At 38.0% G+C, this 24,076-nt stretch overlaps 2 protein-coding genes across 2 annotated transcripts; both read right to left on the reverse strand.

Moving 5' to 3' along the window:
• Positions 1-938: 938 nt before the first annotated feature.
• LOC120544729 (claudin-15-like) lies at positions 939-5,759 on the reverse strand. Its single transcript, XM_039778680.1, has 5 exons — positions 5,331-5,759; positions 2,644-2,808; positions 1,811-1,892; positions 1,555-1,665; positions 939-1,453 (listed from the first exon to the last, which is right to left on the reverse strand). The coding sequence occupies exons 1-5, from the start codon at positions 5,545-5,547 to the stop codon at positions 1,354-1,356; spliced, it is 675 nt and encodes a 224-aa protein (XP_039634614.1). The 5' UTR covers positions 5,548-5,759; the 3' UTR covers positions 939-1,353.
• Positions 5,760-10,954: 5,195 nt separating this feature from the next.
• Positions 10,955-20,304, reverse strand: grk1b (G protein-coupled receptor kinase 1 b). Its single transcript, XM_039776989.1, has 8 exons — positions 20,055-20,304; positions 16,946-17,655; positions 14,606-14,733; positions 13,088-13,245; positions 12,572-12,655; positions 12,277-12,401; positions 11,951-12,152; positions 10,955-11,810 (listed from the first exon to the last, which is right to left on the reverse strand). The coding sequence occupies exons 2-8, from the start codon at positions 17,639-17,641 to the stop codon at positions 11,527-11,529; spliced, it is 1,677 nt and encodes a 558-aa protein (XP_039632923.1). The 5' UTR covers positions 17,642-17,655; positions 20,055-20,304; the 3' UTR covers positions 10,955-11,526.
• Between the last annotated feature and the right edge of the window lie 3,772 nt (positions 20,305-24,076).

A 24,076-nucleotide genomic window follows, 5' to 3' on the forward strand; every position in this document is an offset into this window, starting at 1 on the left:
AATGGACTGTACATTCAGCTCTGTCTGTAAAGGAGTCAGAGGAGAGAATGGTGTGCAAACAGGCTCTGTAACCCCAAACTCCTTTTAATTTGAACATTGAACTTGTTTATTTTTTCATTCATAATATTAAATCACATTGCTCAACAGATCTACTCATGGAATATGTTGGAAATTATAATGTCATTAACATTTTTATGGCTTAAAAAATCAGTCACTAGAAATTGTATTTATTTTTGTATAAAACATACAAAAATCCACAGGAACACATGTAAAATAACCAAAAAAGAAAATGCTTCACATTTGAAATATATATGTAAAAAAGGATAAAAATGCTTTACATTTGTTTCAATGTGGTTACTCAAGTGTTAAAATATAGTAGAGAAATGGCGTCCTGAGCAGAGAATGAAGTCACCCTCATTTGTGTGTGTTGTAATCTGAGCTTTTGTTCTCTCTGTTCTCTGTTTTGATAGCCAGAACAGCTACGCGTGCAAGTTAGTGCATGTGGTCGTGAAAAATATTTGGGTATTTACGGTATTTGGGAACAGTCTGTAAGGGCTGTGGCTGTGGACACAATCCCAGTCCGCTGTTCTTTTTTGTTTTTTTTATCTCCGTGAAGTCTGTCAACCCGATTTCAGCCAGCGCAAGACCCAGAGCCCGGCGTCGCCCCATTACACAGTTTGCAACCAACTCACTTTGTCCCCAAAGTCAAAATAGTGAAAGTAAATTGTATTATTCCGCAAGGGAAAATTCAGCTTAAGATCAGATTAACACTAAATTCCTTAAATTCAGTGCTCCATATCGCATATCTTCCAAGCTATAGCTTTCCATAGGAGCATAGCCATCTACGGTGCCTCAAGGCATTCGTCATTCAGAAGGGCGTTCCTGTAACCCACGAGCCAATTAAAGCAGTAGTGGGCGTTCCTGCCACTGCCTGCATCCAGACCAGTCAAGTTTTTTCAGTATAGTAGTACAGCCCCTTTAAAGGTGTGGTTATTTAAGGCTGTTGGGGATATAAATGGTCCTATATTGGGATTCCTACCACATTCTGGACATTATTAAATGCGAGCATGTAATAAGTGTATTGTATTCTGTAGACTAATTCTAGATTATAGCAGTGTAGTATCACAGTTTTCATTATGTTGCAGTTTCTCTTTGTAAGCCCACAGCAACTACATATGCAATTTTCACAATGCATAACATTACAAATTCTTATACTGCAAATATGTGTCACTTAAAGATTTGGATTGGATAAAGCCAATAAATCTCCAAATCAAGGTTACTGCTTTTTAACTACTGTACAATTTGGTGAATTGAGTCCAACCCAGTCGGCTTTCTCCTCTACGCAATCACGTCTCAGATATACGCATTTTTTCCATAGTTGCTCGAGACAGTTTGAGACCTTTCCACAGCCTGCAGCACATGTCCTCTGGAGGATGGTTGGCATGGATATGGTCTAAAACACAAAAAGACCCAGTTCAGTTAAGAGAATATGGACCAATTCTACTATACCCTGTGAATTTATATTGTTGTATCGTTTCAGCAACACATACTCACATTTCTTTATCGGGTGTGTTGGCTATGCAACTACACATCAGGCATGCACCTCCGCAAATGGCAAGTATAGCTGAAAACCACCCGATATACAAGCCCGCTCCAATCTCATACCTGTGATACAATAACATTGAACATATTTTTATCTATGTATTAGTATTTAATCCTTGGTTAACATCAATTTTACTTTCTGCCATTCAGCTATTGTTCCATTTCTTTTCACCTTAATGACATACTCTTGCAGAATGTATTGACTCACTTTATCCCTGGATAAAACGGGTCAAAGAACTGCTGTGTGATGGTGGCTGCATACCAAGATACAGCAATCATGGTGCAAATCCCTACAAAACACAACACATTGTTTACTTCAGACAAGTTTTTTTATGCAAACAATTAAGATAACTTTAACAAGGTCAAAATAGGGTTTTTAGATAATGAAGCCATGTAAGCCATGTTAGGAATGTCCTAATGGGGCTAAAACCATTTCATGCAATATAAGATTATTTATGAAGCCCGTATATAAAGCAAAGGTACCTGCTTGTTCATTTATATCCACTCTACAAATTCTATAAGATATATCTTATGAGAATGATTACCTTGTAAATACAATAAAACAAATATAGTTCTGACATTAAAAAGCCATTCAAATTTAAACTAAAATTATGGTAATAGTATTTTATTTGTGGACACACAGGTTCCTGAGATTACTGGCGTCCGCTCACTGAATCACTTTTTTGTATTTTATATAGTGTGACATATTCTCACAATTTACATATCTTTGGTAATGGCATGCTTTGTGCATCAGCAGATTTGTGGGGATAACCTTTTTTGAATTGGTGACCCATTTTCTGATCTTTTGCACACAGAGAGATTGGAGTGAGAGAGACATGGTTTACCCTTTTAGGTGTTTTGTACTCCGTGATTGTGTGTGTCCTCCTGGGGACTAGCCATTTCCCCAGTCATTTTACAGTACTATAAGTGCAGGGACCTTTCTTCATTAACAACACAACACATTTAAAGTGACTTCTGACCAAACATTTGCTCATGCTTTCTTTTGTTACATGGCCATTACATCCATCCCCAAGCCTTTACCTTGTAGTAAAAAGAACGCTCCTCCTATCGCAGCGATCCTTCCTTTCAGGACGTAGTTTTCTCCTCCTATTTTTGAGCACTTCATTCCGACGAGAGTAGCCACGAGCCCAAACGTCCCAAAAACAATGGAAGTGATCATGAGTGCCCGGGACGCCTGAACATACCCTGTGTGCAAACGTTAAATTATTTTTTTTAAACATTCTTGTTATAACGTGTTACACATGAATCTATATATATATATATATATATATATATATATATATATATATATATATATATATATATATATATATATATATATATATATATATATATATATACTGTATATATATATATATATATATATATACTGTATATATATACTTATATATTATATATAAGTATTTAAACAATTAAAATGCATAGTTGCATTAGTAGTAGCAGCAAGCATCACATTATTTCTTATTGTGTTAAAAATACATGCTTTAGTCAGAGAGATGACGTTTACTATTGCAACAAGAACAACAAGACTATTGTTGCAGGTGTAAGCCTCCTAGATGTTCACTGATAGTAACCCTGGTCATATGAGCACAGGCAGAACCCTCTAACCAACATGTTTAGAGGGCAAAGCCTGTACAAAATACAACTTCAGCCACGACACAAAATATATTTTCTTTAATCTATCCCACATCCAGCACTTTCCAACAGATGAAATACTGTATAGTTGTAGTTTAAGTAAGATCACGTTCAATTGTCTGAAAGGGAGCCACGCAGGTTTGATTCCATACTAATACACCATTTTTAATACCCCTTTTAACTAAACAGAAACAGATATGTGTGAACTGGAAAGCATATGTTTCTGCCTCTGATGAGATGAGGGACTGACAAAATATTTACTTCAGGGCTCAAGACAAGGCCTGAGTTTCATGTGTTTCATGTCTATACAGCACTCGTCTATTGTATCACTTTGGTAAATGTTTAACAAAGTAGTTAACAGTCTCCAACTAATTGGTATCAATATAAGTTCTTAGATATGAGTTGGATTTTATTATTATTTTATGAGTGGGTTCACTGGGGCTGGGCTCTGGGGTTCACTGGGTTCACTGGGTTCACTGGGGTTGTGCTCTCTCGTTTCATCATATGTTACTCATCTTTACTAAAGATTAGAGCCAGTACATTAGATTGCTCCTGATAGGCTTCTAAAGGCACACTAAGATCCTGTCTAGATCAAGGAAAACAATGGCAAATAAGAACAGCCATTTTTCCACTGTTGTGTTTGATACAGTGGTGAAGGGATTCAGCTGAATTCCATGTGAATCTTTTGGAGTCAAACTGTTTAATTATACAACTTTTATACAGCTTGAAGAGTAAAGACGTTCTTGTTTTCTACTTCACAGCCTTCAACATTCTGTTGAGTGGTTGCTAAAACAATTTCTGTGTTGGCCACATACCATTTAAGGGACAACAGGAAGTTGAAGTCTAACCTTCAAGTCTGCTTACCAACGTCTATAGACTTAAAGCTGTTTGTCACCTTTTGACGTTTGCTTTGAACACTGTGTTAATAATATCAAATCATTATTGATGGATTCAAGTCTCATTTTGGCTCCTCACTTCACCCTTTGTCCGAGTAATGATGGGTAGGTTAGTGGAATTGAGGGGTGAGGGTGCCTCACCCCATCCCGACCAGCAGATGACCAGGTTTGTTGCCCCGCAGATACTGGTAATCTGTTTGCTTGTCTGACAACTGAGCTCAAAGGATTTGTCTTCTTTAGTTTAACAAATGTAGCGTTTTTTGTTATCAGACCTTTATCATTATGGTGATGAAGTACCACTGCAGCCTTTTGGCCACACATACAAAAACCCTTTTACTTTACTCCATTCCAAATGGTTCAAACCTAAACACAGGAACTTAGATCCGCTTGACTTAACTGCTTTATGTCAAAGTTGACTTTATGGACATTTCTAAATACATTGTTTTAGTGGGTTTACATTACATTATATTTTTAGGAGGACACTGAAAAAATGAAGTACCATTTCACAAAAACTAGTAAACAGTATGCAATTACCACATGTAAAATGGCAGTGCATTGCATTAAATACAATGGATACAATTAAAGATGCAGGGTAAAAAGAAGCACCTGTAAAATGTAAGGGTAATTGTATAGCTCTCTAATACTGTTTTCAAAGTTAATGAGGTTGTTTTGATTAAGACTGTGTTCACCTAAAAATATAATGTAATTAGTCCAATAGTCCAAATGTCCATTAGGTGGATGTACTTTACCGAGCTATTGGATTAGATTGCACAGCTGCTGCTGTAGATTACAGCACAAGCATTGCATTACATACTGTATGTGTATTATTTTTCTTTTTGTTTAGTTGGTCTGTCTGATTCTGTATGTATAGTTCAAAGTACTTTTCTAGGAAGAAAAGTACGTGGCTCAATCAGATATCTGATAAAGCCGTATTTAGATTGGAAAATTCATAGTCAGCTGTTATATGAAGCTGAATCAGCAGTGAGAAAATGAAAATAGCAGAAAATAAAATATTAATAAAAGCCTAAGCAAATTGTTTTAATTCATTAATTACCAGAAACAGTCACTTTCATTTAAATAGATTACATTAGAGCAGATACCAAAAAGTGACTTTTCCAAAATGTTGTAATGTAAAATTGATAATCCAGCTATTAGATAATTGCTACTTCTACTTACCTGGAAGAGCAAAAATGGATGGAAAGTCACGACAGTTAAATATCCCTGTTGAATCACTTGCACAAGACATCCAGAGGTTCTCATAGATTGCGGAGGTTGTAATTGCGCTGCCATCTTCGGAGGATTTTTTCCAATAATGATCTTGTAATGATATGAAAATCAATATCCAGCCTGCAAAACCTAGAAAAAGTGCTACAACCTCGATGATCTCTTTCATCTTGAAACTAGTTTTCTATTAAGAATTAGCAAAACTAGTAATAATAATACCTCTGTAAAGGAGCTCTATTCACAACTTTTGTATTTGATATACATTTTGGGAATGGGAGAACTGACTAAAGATTTTTTCCCCTCATGTACTCAAACCTGGACTAATTAGAACATTGATTTGGTGGCTGTAGTTACATTACAAGTGTTCTATTCCCGCCCAAAATGGAAGACACATGTCACATAACTGGCATGTAACCATAGAACTGTAGGTATACAATGAGCTTTTTCTTCTGTAGGGGGCAGAGCAAACACAAGGCTGGGACATGTGATTTATTACAGGCAGAAAGTGTCTATTTTTGTTAAGCATTAACACAAGGCTGTTCAAACACACCCTTACAATGAATTGTTTGGTTCTATACAATAAGTATTATGCAAGAATGCATACTGATGTGTATGCAGTACAATTTTATATTCAGTCTTTACACCTGTACTGCATACACCTCCTCAATACTCTGTGTGGATGACTATTTAAAAAGTAAACAGAGATGTTTACCCTTTGTTTGAGGCAAACTATTCTTTGTTTATGAGAAACTTATGAGAAATGTATAGTCTGTATCTATTCAAATGTGAAACATTTGCCGACCAGTAATCAGAAGCAAACAGTTCAAAGTACTGTCATATACTTACAGTAGTGAATAGATATGCAGGCTTCAACACATAATCTTTTATCTGTCAATATTTAATTTCCTTGCCCTTTCCCCAGTCAAGTAATAGATTTATTTAGTTGTGTTCACATTGACCTCACAACTTTTAATATATTCATCCGCAGTGAATTCCTGGGTGTAAATATCTACTGTACATTTAAAATCTTACATTTTTACTTAAATTATTTAAATTCTTCTTTAATCTATTCATATGAAATCGTATATGGAAGATGTGAGTCTAACAGTAGCCGCGGTAGTGATGTGATTGACCATGTAACCATGATGCTGCACAAAATGATATTGATCAGTAAATTATCTTTTTGGCCATCAAGATGATTTTTATAATTTAGATTATTACTTCACTGAACAAACCTGCACTTCTCCACTGTGCTAAGTTTAAATTATGATTCATGTTTGGTTTGGTAATGTGCTCTCAGTAAAAGCTGTTTAAATGTGACGTTTGCATAACTTTTCGTAAAGTCACTGTTTCAATACCTGGTCTTATTAATTCATATGATCGATAGCTAAGATCACAACTCTCTATGTCTCTGTCTCTGAGAGAGAGAGAGTGATACAGAAATATGACTCAATAATTATAGCAGTATGTATAATAAAATGACATGATGAACAGTGGCAATTATAGTAACAGTAAAGATAAAGATTATAGAACTATGACTAATAATAATAATAGTAGTAGCATTGCAGCACGTAGCAGGGCTTCTTACAGGACCACAGCAGCAGCTGCAGCCACGATCCAGGTGCCACCACAATCCAAGGAAATCTGCGAGTCGAGGAAGCACAATGTTAAAGCTAAGTTAGTAACATGCATTAATGGGACATGAATGCGCACAAACACATACACACACACACACACACACACACACACACACACACACACACACACACACACACACACACACACACACACACACACACACACACACACCAAAGCTACTTTTAGTAGTACTATTAGTTCTGTGTGTATGTGTGTGTCATCATGGCAAAAATATCTCCTAGAGACACCTGATGTAGCGAGAACTACCACAGAGGCGATTTAGAGTACTTTGCCTTGTGTTTTTATTTCTGTCTGTCTGTCTGCCAGATGTTGGCCACAGGCAAGATCCAGTCATGAAATTTTGGAGAGCAAAATAAAGGCCAAGTTTTGGTTTGCGGCTGGTGTGACCCCATCGCAGGATGGTCTCTAGTTTAGCCTATGTATATTAAAGCGTGAAACACTTCAATTAACACTTCTCTTGAAATGCGTGTATCTGAAATTCATTTCAAATTAGCCCTTGTCTCTTGATTTGTCTATGATATTTTGTTTATGTACAGTGTTACTTGCAACTTTTAATAAATGTCTAATATCTTTCTTATACATTTCTCGTGTTATTCTTTCACATAACTAAGACTACAGAAAGTGTGAAAAAACGCTACATTAAATTATTCCAAGGGATATACATGAGGGGGGCCCGGGTATATTCTCTATCTTGTATGGAGTCCTTGGTTGAAAAACAATTCAGAACCTCTGCACTACTTTATTTGCCTGTGAGACATATACAGTAGTATACCTGAAAATGGCATGTAATAAAATATAATCCAACATTCACTTTTACTGCTGAACTGCTCTGTGTTAATTTAAGATTAACTTTTGAAGTTAGACATGAAATACTCCGCTGTTTAATAATTTATCGGTTTAACGGTAACCCAAAAAACTGAGCCAATTTTAACAAGTGTGCTTTCAGTTCAGTTGAATTTTATTTTTATAGCACGTTTAAAAACAACCATAGATGAGCAAAGTGCTTAACAAGCTCAACAAAACATTAATAATGGATAATATACAAAAACAATACACAATACAAAACAACCAACAGTAGAAAAAAGGTCAAGGTGTCAAAGCTCAACTTGAATTGAAAGCCAACGAATAGAAGTGGGTCTTTAGCAAGGACGTGAAGGCTTCAACGGTCCGAGCAGTTCTTATATGAATAGGTAAACTATTCCAGAGATTTGGAGCTGCCACTGAAAAGGCTTGGTCATCTTTATCTTTTAACCTTTAAATAACAATCATTTCAGTTTGACTGTTAGTTAAACAATCCGATAATGATTGTTTTCTCCTCTATGAGTTGATTCTGAAAGCAGTTAAGAGCTCGGAGAACAAAATGACACGAAGCAGGGTTCAGTTCACAATGATCTAAAGCTTTAATGAGACACACAATAATATATACATTTTCTAACAATCATTCTGTTTACTTCGATGACGTGAGAATAGATAGATAAGACAAAGGCACCATGGGAAAAGGATTGGTTCAAGCAGATAAATCTTCAGGAAACAGCAATTTATGACACCAATTACAATAAAACAAATAAGAGAGGGTTTGTTTTTCACGAAATGGAATGTATATATATGTATATCATATTACATATGTATTATGATAATGAAGATAATGGTTGATATCAAGACCAATGATAGATCCTGCGATATATATATATATATATATATAATTATGGCTGTCCAAATTAACGAATTAACCAATTCTTTTTAATGCCACTAATTTTGTTTGATGCACGATTAACCCATGCACGTTCTGTGATTGGGCCTCGGGTCATGCCGTAGTTTGGGAAATCAGAAAGCGATGCAGCGTTAACGTTTTTTATGTTTTGTTTTTTATTGATGCAAAGTTCAAACATCAAAAATACAACAACAACAAAAAAAAAACAGGTGCAGTATTGTTTCAGTTCAACACTGAAGCGATGGATGTGGAATTGTATAAGTATGATGAAGAGCTGCACAGTAGGCCTATAGGCTAGTTCAAATTGTCGGGACCATGAAGTACAAAATATAAAATTACATCAAATACATTAATTGATGATTGTTTGATGATTTGATGTGCTGTATTTTTTGTATTTTTGATGTTTGAACTTTGCATCAATAAAAAAAAAGATAACATCCAGGGAATCACCAAACCTGCCATGTGGTTCGCGTGGAGGGGGGAGTAAAGCGCTCATTTACGAGGAGCGAGCGGTCTGCTGAAGGCGTTCTTGGAGAACGTCATCCGTGATGCCGTCACCTACACCGAACACGCCAAGAGGAAGACGTATGGATGTGGTGAGGCAGTGTTGGGATTGAAATTCATGTGTGCTTATGTGCAATGCCAATGTATGAATTGTGTGTTAATTATCATAATCATTTACTGTTTGACTTTAAATTTAGCCTACTTTGTTTACTGAAACGAGTGACTTTAGACAGTGAGAAAGGACAGCTGGGCATGTGTGTACAGAGGCGCCACTACAAGTGTCAGACGAGAGGTCCCGATAGCCAAGCCTACTAGGTCCAAGTTCATCTGTTCACCTTTGACGATAGCTGAGGTGGCACCAGAGTGGCGGGATAAACATGTTGTTCATAATCGTGTTAAGAGGAGGTTATTTAAAATATGTAACCAGAATACTGTACATAAGCAGAAAGAGATGGATAAATACAGTAGAAAGTCACCATGTATTTTGAGATGATTTTGAATGCTGAGCTGAATGCATCTCCCCATACCGTGTGTTCAAATAAAGCTGCCGTGATCTGAAAGACATCCGAGCCATATATATGAGTCATATCTGTGAAGTCTCATCACAACAGGCAGGGCTGCACCCTGTACAACTTCAAAGGTTAAAGTAATGCTCATGTGGAATGTGAGACTGATCCTGAATCACCGATAAAAGGCTTTTTTTTCCACACACTTCATGTAAAGAGAGCTGTCCTGTTCAGGCTTTATTACAAGACAGATGGTTCTCTTGACTAGACTAAAAGTTATTTGCATGTACGGTCAATGTGAATTGAGTTACAACCGGAGTACGTCAAGTCTCACATTCCACATGAGCATTACTTTAAACTTTTGAACTAGCCTACATTTAGAACAGATACAAATGGTAGATTAATTTGCTATTAATCACAGGTTAACTATGGACAATCATGCGATTATTCGTGATTAAATATTTTAATCGATTGACAGCCCTAATATAGACACACCTTATTTTCCCCTCTGGGGATCAATCAAGGATTATCTTAATTTATATTAATGAGACTTAATTGAAAGTTTTAACAGGGCTAGATGTAATGGACAGTCCACTACCATGATCTTACACTAGATTAAATTGATCAAAGTAAATTTAAATAAATCTGAAAACCTGATACTTAATAGATCTTAAAAGTCCTGTGTGAAAGAGGAGACAATATGTGAAAGAAAAAGAAGTAGGCTGTTTTTAGGCAGGTGTAATTAACACGTCAACTGTCCAGCTGTCCAAGATTTCCACATGATGTACTTTCTGTTCCAGGAACTGCATCATGTTTCTGTTTAATTGTTCTTATCAGAGCGGGTTATGGGTTAGTAATTGTTATAAACAAATCAGTCTAAGTGAGATCAGTATCTGTGTTTCAAGCAGGAGCTGGGCACAGAAAGAAAACATCAAACACAAGACAAACAAGCACCATTCAAATGCACATTAATGGACAAAATATTGACAGTACGAAATCAAAGAAGTCAATTAGAAGTAACATTTTGAAGGTCTAGTAATAATAATGTTCAAAAATAGTTATTTTAATGTCAACATTCTTTGTCAGTCAAATTTACTATTTTTATTCTATCTTCTATTTTCTTCGTCTTTTCCTCATTTGTCGACAGCCTTCTGATGTTTACAGTAAAGCCATAGAAAAGAGACTCAAATCATATATTTGTTCTGTACGAGATTTTATTGATTTCTATTGAGTCTTCTGTCTGCCATAATAATGACGTGACTATACATTTGTTATATATAATAAATCAATAATAATTACATGATGTTACAATGTCAAAACAGTGGCTTTTCTTTGGTACAAATAATGTATGGTATATAAACATTACATGTAGCTTCTAAAAAAGAAATAATTTAATTAATTTGTCTGTAATTAAGGTGGGCTACTAAACAAAATTATTGGCATATGGGGTAAGATTATAGCAGTCATTATTAGTGTAACCATATTTACATTTTGTATTACATAATATTATGTGATGTTTGACCATGCTGTTCGTTTTACGTCAGCACTATAAACATTACAATATAGGTACATAATAATAATAATAATAATAATAATAATAATACCTTAATACGGAAATACACAAATAATATTGATTCATTACAACAATAACATAATATTATAGAAATTACAGATAATACAGATTAGGATTAGGTGGCACCAAATGAGCACAAACTGAATCTAAATGTCTTTAATGTCAATAAATACTCCATATTCCATTTGTTGCAGCTCACAGGAGCACACATCCTCCACCTTTGGTTTCCACGTAGTTTGGGTCGAGGTCATTGGGCAGCTTTCCGTTCTCTCCCCAGATATTCAGCTCTCCAAACACACCCGTCTCAATCATCTCTTCCTGCCATGGGATCGGGATGTTGCCAGAAGCAAAGTCATTGTAGAACTCAGTGTCCTTGTTATCCAGGACCACACCTTTGATTGTGCTGAAGGCGCCCACATCACCAATATCTTTGGCATAGACCGTCGTAGCACTAGGGACAAATGGTGGAGGTAGCAAACCTTTGGATGGAACACAGAGGACATAAAGAAATTAAAGTATGGCATATGGCAATTACCTATTCTTTTTGTATTTTACCTTTATTTGTGCCATCCATATCTTGAGTTTATCCCTGTAACCAGATTTTGTAGATGCCACCCACCTGATTGCAGACGGCCCCAGTTAATGTCTTTGAAGAAGGGCTGGTTCTTGAGCTCCTCACACTCGTTATTTTTGAACCCGAGGCGTTTCGCAGGGTCCTTGTGCATCAGGCCTTCACAGATATCTTTGGACTCTTTGCTGAAGGCTGGTGTATATGAAACTGGATCGTTCAAGATTCTGCGAGCTACCTCGGTATTCTCAACCTGAAGAAAGAGAACATGGATGTATGACTTTGCAACAGAGAATTGGCGCCAAGAGCAAACAGGTGAATTCAGAATATTCTTCGCTCATAAAAAGTAACCTAATGTGTCTGTTCATGTTTAGTACCTTTTCTCCTCGTACTCGAAAGGGCCCTTTGGCAGCAATCATCTCATACAGGGTGACCCCCAGTGTGAAATAGTCCACCGTGTAGTCATACTCCTTCTTCTCGAGCAGCTCTGGAGCCATGAAACCTATATTCATAGACAACACAATTTCACACACAATAAACTGCATAGAGAAACTTGGTCTATGGTGATAATATTTTGTTACATGGTAACATTGACCCTGGAGGTTAGCATTTCCTTTCCACCAGGCCAGTTTTGTTTGACATGATCTTAAAATATTTGATTTGGTCACTTACCTGGAGTTCCTGCATATCCAGTAGTTTTGTCTTTTCCTGACGGAAGTTCAACAGCCAGACCCATATCTGACAGGCGGACGTGTCCTGAGTGAAAAGGCTTTGATTACCACAGTGGCATATGGCTATTGAATAAAAAACCAACTGTTTTTGTACATTATGTATTCACTCCAAACTACCACTAAAAGAATGACTGATTAAAGCTTAAAAAGGCTGTCTGACTGAAATGAGTGAGTTAATGTTCAGATATTTAACAGTCTGAGCATGTTAGTGGCATGATTTTCTCCAGTTAAAAGTGAGCTAATGTCATGGCTCAAGCCAGTTAGCTGCTTAACCCACTGATAATGCTATGTAATACTGGCCCCCAAGTGACTGAATAAATCAGAAAAAAAAAAAAAAAAAACATTTACATGGTTGAAGAGCAAATGTGGATAGGGTAGGACAGAGACAGTGTATTTGGGACTGTGGTATCAGTACATAGATGTAGAGACATGAAATGCTGCAGAGGAAATGGTTCACCTGCATCATCCAGCAGCACGTTCTCTGGTTTCAGGTCTCTGTAGATTATCCTGTTTTGGTGAAGGTGCTCCACCCCACAGATGATCTGAGCTGTATAGAAACATGCTCTCTTCTCATCAAAACCAGGATTCTTTTCATCCACATTATACATATGAAACCTGTAAGAGAGCCTGGGATGTTAGTGGGCTAGTGCAAAGGTAGTGCTTTCTGAAACCTCTGTGAAATTAAGAAATTTAGAATAGAGAAGAGAAGCTACACAAGACTTCTTTAGTGAGTCTCTGACTTAAAGCATGATGCAACTGAGAGACTAGTCTCTATGTCAATCGTGAGGCTAATTTACTTTAGGCTAATTAGTAGAGATGAGAGGAGGAGTAAAACACTGTTCCCATGTTGTTAAAGTGATGGTTCGGAGTAATTCACCCTAGGGTCCTTTGCACCATGACCTCGAGCCAAACACCCCCCTAGAAGCTTTTTTCACCTGGGTCTAACATTGGGCGAGTTAGCGTAGAGTAGCGTTAGCCGCTGAATAGCTTAGCGCGGGGCTAATGGACCCATGTTTGTATCTCTTAAATGACCCCACTAATAATGCCCGAAATGATACCAAAGGTCTACACTAGTATATATAGGTTATGTACTCATAAAACGATGGATTGGAAAGTTTGTAAGTACACCAGAAGTTTATGTAAATAACACTTGCCTGCTGGCTTCTGCTCTCTGCTGTTGTTGTTGCTGCTGTGAGACGAGTGCTTAGGGACATCTACAAATTACAACACCGAAAAGAGATGCAACAAAAATATTTTTTAATTTAACTTATTTTTTAAAGTAAGTGCTGTAATATAACTAGCAGGAGACAAGTAATAATTGAGGTAAGTTTGGAGACATTACCTTATTTAATCATTAAATTAATACATATTTTTGTTGTATCTCTTTTCGGTGTAGTAATTTATAGCCGGCCCTAAGCACTCGTCTAACTGCAGGTAGCAGCAGCAGCAGCAGCAACAGCAACAGAGAGCAGAAGCCAGCAGGCAAGTGTTCATAAACTTCTGGTGTACTTACAAACTTTCCAATCCATCGTTTTATGAGAGCATAACCTATATATACTAGTGTAGACCTTTGGTATCATTTCGGGCATTATTAGTGGGGTCATTTAAGAGATACAAACGTGGGTCCATTAGCTCGCTAAGCTACTCAGCTGACTAACGCGCGCTTCTTCCCTACGCTAACACTTGCCCAGTGTTAGACCCAGGTGAAAAAAGCTTCTGGGGGGGTGTTTGGCTCGAGGTCATGGTGCAAAGGACCCTAGGGTAAATTACTCCGAACCATCACTTTAACTAGAGAAAACAGTATGTAGCGTGTGTTTTTAGAGGCATCATGCTTAGAGATTAGTCTGTGTAATGTATATTAGAGAGGGAGAGAAAGAGATAGTGTTTGTGTGTGTGTGTGTGTGTGTGTGTGTGTGTGTGTGTGTGTGTGTGTGTGTGTGTGTGTGTAAAGCTGTATTTGGTGTTCATAGAGCACCTGAGGTCTCCACCATTCATGATGGTCATGATTAGGCAGAGGTCAGTCTTGGTCTGGAAGGCGTAAGCCAGTGACACAATGAAGCGGCTGTGAACCTTTGCAAGAATGCGCTTTTCCACAATTGCTCCCTGACCACAAATCAAACATCAGAACATGATTAATCCAACAAAAGCAAGAATGTACAATGTCAATAATGATTAGACATCTTCTGATGTCCTCACATGTCATTTCATTTCTTTGTATTTTAAATGCTGGCTCTCTGATATGGCTTATTCAAGGGTTGGCCAACCGTGTGCCGTGATGAGCCATCAGTCCGCAGGTTTTCGTTTCAAGCAGGTAATTTCAGCACATGTCTTCTTCCTCTCTACTTCAAGCAGTGCTAATCAGGTGAAGTCTTTAGTCAATTATTAGTCATGCCTTTGCTTTTCTTTCTATAACAAGTCAAAAAGTCTGTTTTCAAAAATATGTAAATTTTACATTTGAGCCTACTGACACACCTAAATGGAACAGAGACGTTAATGCTAGTTACATCTGTGCTGTGAAAAATAGGTCTACTTTATCAGTATGTTAAGTACAGATGCAACCTGAGCAGATGTCTAATCAGCCATAACTGAAAACACCTGATTGGGTGGACTTCAACATACTGTAACTTTTGGTCTGGTTATGATAGGTGAATATTGTGTACATACAGTACAGGCCAAAAGTTTGGACACACCTTCTCATTCAATGCGTTTTCTTTATTTTCATGACTATTTACATTTACATTGTAGATTCTCATTGAAGGCATCAAAACTATGAATGAACACATATGGAATGATGTACTTCACAAAAAAGTGTGAAATAACTGAAAACATGTCTTATATTTTAGATTCCTCAAAGTAGCCACCCTTGGCTTTTTTGATAGCGCTGCAAACCCTTGGTGTTCTCTCAATGAGCTTCATGAGGTAGTCACCTGAAATGTTTTTCACTTCACAGGTGTGCTTTGTCAGGGTTAATTAGTGGAATTTTTCCCTTATTAATGGGGTTGGGACCGTCAGTTGTGTTGTGCAGAAGTCAGGTTGATACACAGCCGACAGCCCTATTGGACAACTGTTAGAATTCATATTATGGCAAGAACCAATCAGCTAAGTAAAGAGAAACGAGTGGCCATCATTACTTTAACAAATGAAGGTCAGTCAGTCCGGAAAATTGCGAAAACTTTGAATGTGTCCCCAAGTGCAGTCGCAAAAACCATCAAGCGCTACAACGAAACTGGCTCACATGAGGACCGCCCCAGGAAAGGAAGACCAAGAGTCACCTCTGCTGCTGAGGATAAGTTCATCCGAGTCACCAGCCTCAGAAATCGCAAGTTAACAGCAGCTCAGATTAGAGACCAGATGACCAAACACAAAACATGAAACACAAAACAAAACATGACCAAACACACCTCCAGGCTGTGTAAGGGCTATTTGACCAAGAAAGAGAGTGATGGAGTGCTGCGCCAGATGACCTGGCCTCCACAGTCACCGGACCTGAACCCAATCGAGATGGTTTGGGGTGAGCTGGACCGCAGAGTGAAGGCAAAAGGGCCACCAAGTGCTAAGCATCTCTGGGAACTCCTTCAAGACTGTTGGAAAACCATTTCAGGTGACTACCTCTTGAAGCTCATCAAGAGAATGCCAAGAGTGTGCAAAGCAGTAATCAGAGCAAAGGGTGGCTACTTTGAGGAATCTAAAATATAAGACATTTTTTCAGTTATTTCACACTTTTCTGTTAAGTACATAATTCCATATGTGTTCATTCATAGTTTTGATGCCTTCAGTGAGAATCTACAATGTAAATAGTCATGAACATAAAGGAAACACATTGAATGAGAAGGTGTGTCCAAACTTTTGGCCTGTACTGTATATACTAATGATATTCTGCATATGCCCCCATACATGGATCATGTGACTGTTGTAGTTTACTGCCATTGATGGTTGTGTTTTTATTCCTCTTGTGGTAAGGCCCAACTAGCGTAGCCAGTTTTTTTTTTAACGCAACAACAAAGTGATACCTTGTCACAGTGCTGCTCAAATTCAAAGTCCATTATCTACTTATGCTATTAGAAGCAGTGGGCTTTAGTATAGAGTACTATGTCTGAGCTGCTTTGTAAGGTCTTTAAGAAAGTCACAAGCTTCTTTGCATTGAGCCGTTAAGGTAAAAACTAGCTCACTCACTGGGTTATATCCTCACACAACCTGTTCTTTCTAGTTCATCACAAGGTTACCAGTAGAATTATCTGACTTTGGGTTGTTACTCTTTTGATTGACACTATGAATGGCTATAGGTGGAACATTAGATGCCACATCAGTGCTTTACCTCGTAGCCTTTGCGTTTCTTCAGCCTCTTTTTCTCCAGCTTCTTGTTGGCATACATTTTTCCTGTTGCTTTAGCCTGACAAGCAAACACTTCCCCAAAACCTCCTTTACCCAGGACCCTGAAGTCATTGAACCACTCCTCATCAACAGGCTGGCTCTCCAGCCATTTGAACTGAACATAACGCAGGAAGTACATGCTGTTCTTAAAGCCATCTGTGGCCTTCTCCAGGTGTTTGAGCAGCTGCTTCTCGCTCTCTTTAAACAGGTCACCACGGACATGCTTGAAGTCTTCAACAACTCGAGTGACAGCCTTCTCTTCCAAGAAGCTGCAAAAATTCTTTGAAGCGGACTTATAGTATTTATTGACAATTTTTTGGGCCTTCTGCTCTCTCTCCTTTTCTTGACACATGGTGTAGTCTTCAATGTCTTTCCACAGCTCTCCAGCATTTTTATAGGTTGCATCACTCTCCAGAAACTGTTGGAACAGGCGCTTGCCAATGGGCTGTTTGATACACATGTTGTCAAAGGTTGTGTCTACAGATGTTTTCATGTGTTCACAATCTCTGATGTGTGGGAGCTTCAGCCTGGCCCGCATCTTCTTGTCACGCATGGCTGCTGCTGATGATCCATCCATACTACCACGGGCTGAAACATAGGCAGAGTTTGCCACCACCGTCTCCAAACCACCGAGGTCCATGGCTGCACGTTTGTCTGGCACACACACACAAAACCAGTAAGGAAGTTAATGCTGCTGAAAATTTATATTTAAGGAGCCTTTTCAATCATTATGACCCCACGGACTCTGGTGACAGCAGATTCTTGACTTTTTTAAGACAAAAAAATTATAATTGAGGGATGCATTTTGATTAAATCTGCTATCATATTCCATTTTTTATGTTGCTACTCTGCTTTTACTCTCTTTATTTTACAGTTAAAAGCTTTTTTTTGTCCTGTTTCCAATTTTTTTAGTAACACAATTCTATAAACCTATTCAATTATTATGTAATCATTAAAACACATTTTTGAACAAAATGCTATATGATGAGAGAAGCTGTTTTTTTCTTGTAATAGTTAAATATAACGTTATACTGACATTTTTATCATGTATGTCATCAGTCATCAATATTGAGTGCATTCCATGGCACTTTTTCCGTATACTAATTTCCCCATGGTCTGCTTACACACAGACCTTGTCAGTGCACTGCATTAGGATAGCAGAATGACTTTTTCCAGGTAAAGTATTGGCCGTGGAGAAGGAATAATGTTGTGATATGCTGCACCCTGCTGTTCAAAAGACAAAGGTTACAGAAGAGGGCTTTTTATTTCAGATTCTACAGACAGGGTAGGATTAAGCTTGCATACACTTGCGTGTGCACACAATTAAGCAAGGCAAATGATTTGGGGAGCTGTGAGGAAGGAGAGCATCAGCTCAGGCTTTTCACTTCCTCAGCCTGGTTCCTCTCTGTCTTTTCCATTCTGCAGATTAGGCTACCTTCCTGATTTTGTAATTTGAACTAGAAAGTGCATTTCCCAAACTGAAATATATTGTTAACAGAAGTCTTCATCAGCCTGCTTTTGTTGGATTCTTGTTTATTTAGATCGCAGTTTGAGACATTTTCTGCATCTGTTGCATTAGATTTATGTATGTATTATTGAACATTTGTGGGATCAAACGTTATTTTATCTCTGCTGATACTGCATGCCGGGCCCTTCATGTTTTGTGCAACATGTAGGTAAATACATCTACCTGCAAAACACATGGGACAGAAATTGTAAAGTGGATCAATGGATCGTGCACTGTGTGAAGTCTTTCTGGGTGTATAATCTGCTCCGTCTTGACCTGGTACATGTAGTACTAAAATGGTACTGCTGGCTTCAGGTGCTTTACTGATCTTTTATAATCTGATTTTTTATAATCCAATTAACCCAAACTGTTGATACCAGAGATTAACAATACAGATGACTGACCTCCTCGTTAATTAACCTACATTTTTAGACTTGTTTCTAAATTAGTTTAAACAGGCGGAGCACTTAAACAAAAGTGAAGATTTTATCACAGATGAAATCAAAGTCAAAGTATCTTTATTAGTCTCCCTAAGGAATAGAAATGTTATTGTTGGTCAATATAAAAGTATGTTAGTATTATCAGCAAAACTTAATAGAAGTAGTCATTGTGCAGTAAAATGTTCCCTTTCTGTGCTTTCCTGTTATATATAATATGATGATGCTGGATTAATTTTACTGCTGCGTTAATGTAAATGTAGCATTTTACTGCTGTATATGTCTAAGGTTGTGCTCAGAAAAAATGCTTGTTTTAAAAAAAAGTTGTTCCAAGAGTTTATTACCTTAAAAAGGAGAATACTTTTCTCAACACATAAAGGAACACTTGATCCTTTAGTTTATCAGATAAATTCATTTTCAAGATCACCAAATCTGGAGATACATGGTTTTCACTGGACAGTAAGGGTGTGAAATTCAATTCAATTTTATTTATAGTATAAAATCATAACAAGAGTTATCTCAAGACACTTTACAGATAGAGTAGTTCTAGACCACACTCTATAATTTACAAAGACCCAACAATTCCAGTAATTCCCCCAAGAGCAAGCATTTAGTGCGACAATGGCAAGGAAAAACTCCTTTTAGGAAGAAACCTCAGACAGACCCTGTCTGCCAGTGCCGGTTGGGAGTGTGGTGAACTGTGGCAATAATAGTCACAATAAAGATAATGGAACAATGACCAGAAATAGTAGTTGTAGTAGTTCATGGCATAGCAGGGCACTGCAGGGCGTTACAGGACGCAGCAGGGCATAGCAGAAAGTTTGTAATCTGAAAATGAACTAAGCTAAAACTAAAGCTGTCAGACAAATGTAGTGCAGTAAAAACTACAATATTTGCCTCTGAGATGAAGATTCAGCTGAAATCAGCATTTAGTTTTTAAGTTTGAATTATGAAATATTATTGATCATGAAACAAAATCTTTGAGGGAATATTTAATGTATACTATTTTATGGCAAAACCAATTAATAATGTCATATAATAGTTTATTTTTATTTTTAAAAAGACAATTTTTTACATCATAGTTACACAAATGATATAGCAGCACTCACCGTACTTTCTTGCTGTAGCAGGGAGTCAAATGAGGACTTAAATTAAATCCAACTGGGTAGCATAGAACATATATGTTCCTCTCTTCTTTGCTGCTTGTTCTTCAATCAACCAGAACAAATAGAAATCATCTCTGTACTTTCTAGGTCTTGAACAAACTTTCTTTCTTTCAAGTCTCTGACTCTCCCCTCCTCGACCTCATTCCTAGTGTGGTGTGTTGAAAAGGTAGGGGAATCTGCACCTGAAATCCTACTTGGCTCTTCATCAGATGGTGAGGATTACACCCTGACATTATTGGAGGGAGCAACTCAGCAGAAGCTATTAGTGTAAGTGAGCAGCAGGAGTGATTACTGACGAGGTGCTAACTTAGTGGGCATCTTTCAACTGTTCAACACAGAATGTATGCTTGGTTTCAAGGATTCCATATAAAAAATAAAATATGAACCATGATCGTGGAATGATGCTATTCTTGATTGATATTTGTCCTATTTTCCTTGTGCAATCTATATTTTGAAGCATACGGATAAGAAATTATGAAAGGTGAGATGCAGAGTAAATTAAAGCAAGTATTTACATAACCTTTGAAATTGTCTGTATTAACGACATACATATGACTGTATGAGAACATACTGTTTCCCTTAATTGTAGATACTGCATGTGAATCCAGATCTTTACAAAAGTATTCATACATGCTCGAGCAGGAGAGGAAGAAACGGCATGGATAGGTTTCAGGTAAGAGGATTAGGGTGGTATAGGAAACAGAGAAGAGGGATTTAGATCATGGAGCTGAAGACAGTCAAACATCAGAGAAACTACATCAGATCACCTGTTTGAGATCAAATAATTAATAATAAAACAAACAAAGCTGCTTGCATCAATGTAGCTGCTGAAAATAGGCCAATTAATTTGAGTTTTGCACATTGGAAACTTGGTTGTGAGAACTGAGGCAAAGCAATCGTAAAATGTGTTGATGTGTGCAGGTTTTAAATAAATAATGGACTGTTGTGACTGAGGAATCTGTAGAGAGGTTAGGTATTTCTTGCTAAAACATAATTTTATTTAAAATCACACTTAGGCACACATCAGGCATTTTCATTGATATAAAACGCCCTCAAGTTTAGATTGTAGGTAAATAAATCTGTTCAGCATTACAAGAATTTCATGTTTTGGCATTTTTATTATTATATATTTTATTATTCAAATTATTCTACAATTGACATTTAGACGCTGCTAAGAAATGTTACAGTTCATAATCAGACTGACATCCACAATCTGTGGCTGACTTAACGGTAAAGTTTTACACTTTGTGCAGTTGCTAGAGTGCCACAATCAGAAAGTCAACAAAACCGGAACAAAAACTGTGCAAAACAAATAGGTGGCTCAATAGCAGAAACATTTGACCCAAAACCTAAAATGTAGTTCTATTTAGGCTTGTTTAAACCCAGTTCCTGTCCGGTGCATCAGGCTGGGGCTCTTCAAAAGACTCTGAGCCCAAATCCTATTTAAAAGGGAGTAAAGGTGAAACCGATTTTACATTCACATTCTAATCCAGCTCAGTGACGAAGAACAAACTCACCTACCCACCCGGACAAGGAGTTCAGTCTGTAGGTCAAAGACACTGATATCTGCATAGATCTGTAATACAGCCCTTTCATCTAATAAGCCAAAGGTAAGCGCACAGAAATAGCGTGTCTTTACACAACTGGAAAGACATCAATATCAAAACCTCATCTGGGTTTAATTAAAGTAAAAATCCCATTACATTTGCACACACATTGAAGTTGTCAAAATGCCTGTGATCCTCATGCAGCTGAGCTGTAAGTGCTCTTTAGCTTATTAAACAGAGATGTGGTTAAAAACAGAAATAGAAGTCACTGTTTTCCCTCAGGCAATAATCTCTAATTGAGAGTGATGGTGTTGCTCTGTTGACAGTATTTACCTGAACTTACTTCACTTCACACAGGTCTCATGACTTTTTTTCATGAGACCTGTGTACTGATGTGCCCAAGGCTGATAGGGACTCTCACCAAACGCCTGGAGCTACACAGACTGACCAAGGAGCCCAGGCCAAGACTAATGCCTTCAGGAAGCAGCAGGGGCCAGCGAGAGGGGCGTCCTCCGGTTCATCTCGATGATTATCACCTCATCCTTGAGCGTTCCACATGGACAACACGCTTCTTGCCGAGCTGGAAATGAACAGAACCCAAAAGGTGGCTCGGACCATTCATATTCCACTAGCTCTGGACACCATAGCCACGCCTCCTCTGGATCAACGAGAAGCAGAGCTGGGGCGGCCTCTGGCTCACCCAGTGGGAGCGTTCGCCCCATGTTGGCTGAGTCCTGCAGCTGCGCAGGTTCGAGTTGGGCCTGCTGCTCTTTGCTGCGTGTCATCACCCATCTCTCTCCCCCTTTCATGTCTAAAGCTTTCCTGTCCAATAAAGGCCTAAAATTCCACAAAATAAATCTTAAAAAGAAGAAGCAGAGCTTCATCAAAAGCCATTATTAGAGAAGCTTTAACCCACACCAGTCTGTGGTGTTAAAGTAGATACTGAGAAAGATGGAAGCTACAAGGGGAGAAGAAAGCTAAGCATTCCTAAAGAAGGTTAAATGATCAAGCATGTGAAGCCACAAGAGCTGATCAGCCGAACTTGGCCGGTCAGATCTCTGGAGCCAGGAGGCTCAGAAGGGCAGAGAGAGAACTGGAGGAAGCCACACTAATTACCAGCCTTTTTCAGACCAAAATCTTGACAGTTTCTGTGCTCCATAGTGGCCCTACTGGTCTGCTCGAGCTCCAGAGCATCTCCACTGGTTGGACCGCCTGTCTGTCTTCCAGAGCTACTTAACTTCACCCATTTGCCCTGCCCCTGGGCTAGCCGCCAGGGGTTTCTGGTTCTACCTCTGTCCTGACATGGTGCCTTCTGTCAAAGGTCTCCTACTCAACCCCCCAATCCAGCCTCTCCACCTCAACTTGGAACTGAGATAGTCCAAATCTGCTCTTGATGGAGCGGCGAGAAACCTCGCTAACCCTGTCTCTCCAGTTTCCTGCATTATGGCCTTATCACAATGAAAGATACCAATTAAGACTTTGGACTGCAAAAACAATGTTTCCCTTCAGTTTTCTTCATTCCAAAATGCTGCCTATTATTTAATAAATAGTTTAACACTGTGGAAAAACTCTCAGGGTGCTCACACGTGGTTTTGACTGGTTACAGCAGCAGCATGAAGTTTGTAGATGAAAACCAGTTTCTCACATGTACTGGCCCCAACGTATACGGTACAAACCTTGTTTGTTTTTGTTTAGATCACCATTAGCTACTGCATTGTGACAATAACTAGTTATCCTGGGGTCTCGATGGGGTCATGGCTACATCCATGTGGTTTGTATCAGGACATGGGGGCAACTGGATATGTGGCTATATGGCTGCCCATTTATTTTTACTTTATTTTATTTTTTATTGCAGAATCAAAAAGGCATGTCATATTCAAAAGAATACAGTTTTTTTTTAAACATTTGTGTAAAAAATTTAAAAAAAGCCAAAATAATGAAATTAGTCCCAAACTCCACTTTCTTTTAATCCAGTTGAATACTTGAAAACTTTATATTTTCATGTTAGAAATGGTATTCTTTGATCATTAGGCTATAAATTATCCAATGTTGAAAAACAATCTGCAAGCGAAAAAAAAGATGCTACAACAGCTCCATGGTTTTAATGTCTGAGTTACAGAAAGTAGGAAAACTCCTAACCATAGACAGTATATAGCTCCTAACTAGTTTAACCAGTCATTAGGACACTACAGGGCTTTTCATTGGCTGAGAAGAAGAGCGTCATACCATAGCCTGTGGAAATTTGCGTCATACGTACGCTCTGATGAGACGTTTACGGGATGGATAGAGTGTACGTCCAATACTAGCATCCATTATTGTTTGTTATCCCATGTTGGTGTTAATGTTTCTTTAATGAAAGCATGATTTTAACAATTTCTGAGAAATTCTTAAGCCATTAGTTCTAGGTTCTAGTGAGAA

Source organism: Perca fluviatilis, chromosome 16 (assembly GCF_010015445.1).
Source record: "Perca fluviatilis chromosome 16, GENO_Pfluv_1.0, whole genome shotgun sequence".
In the NCBI taxonomy this organism is placed as follows: domain Eukaryota; kingdom Metazoa; phylum Chordata; class Actinopteri; order Perciformes; family Percidae; genus Perca; species Perca fluviatilis.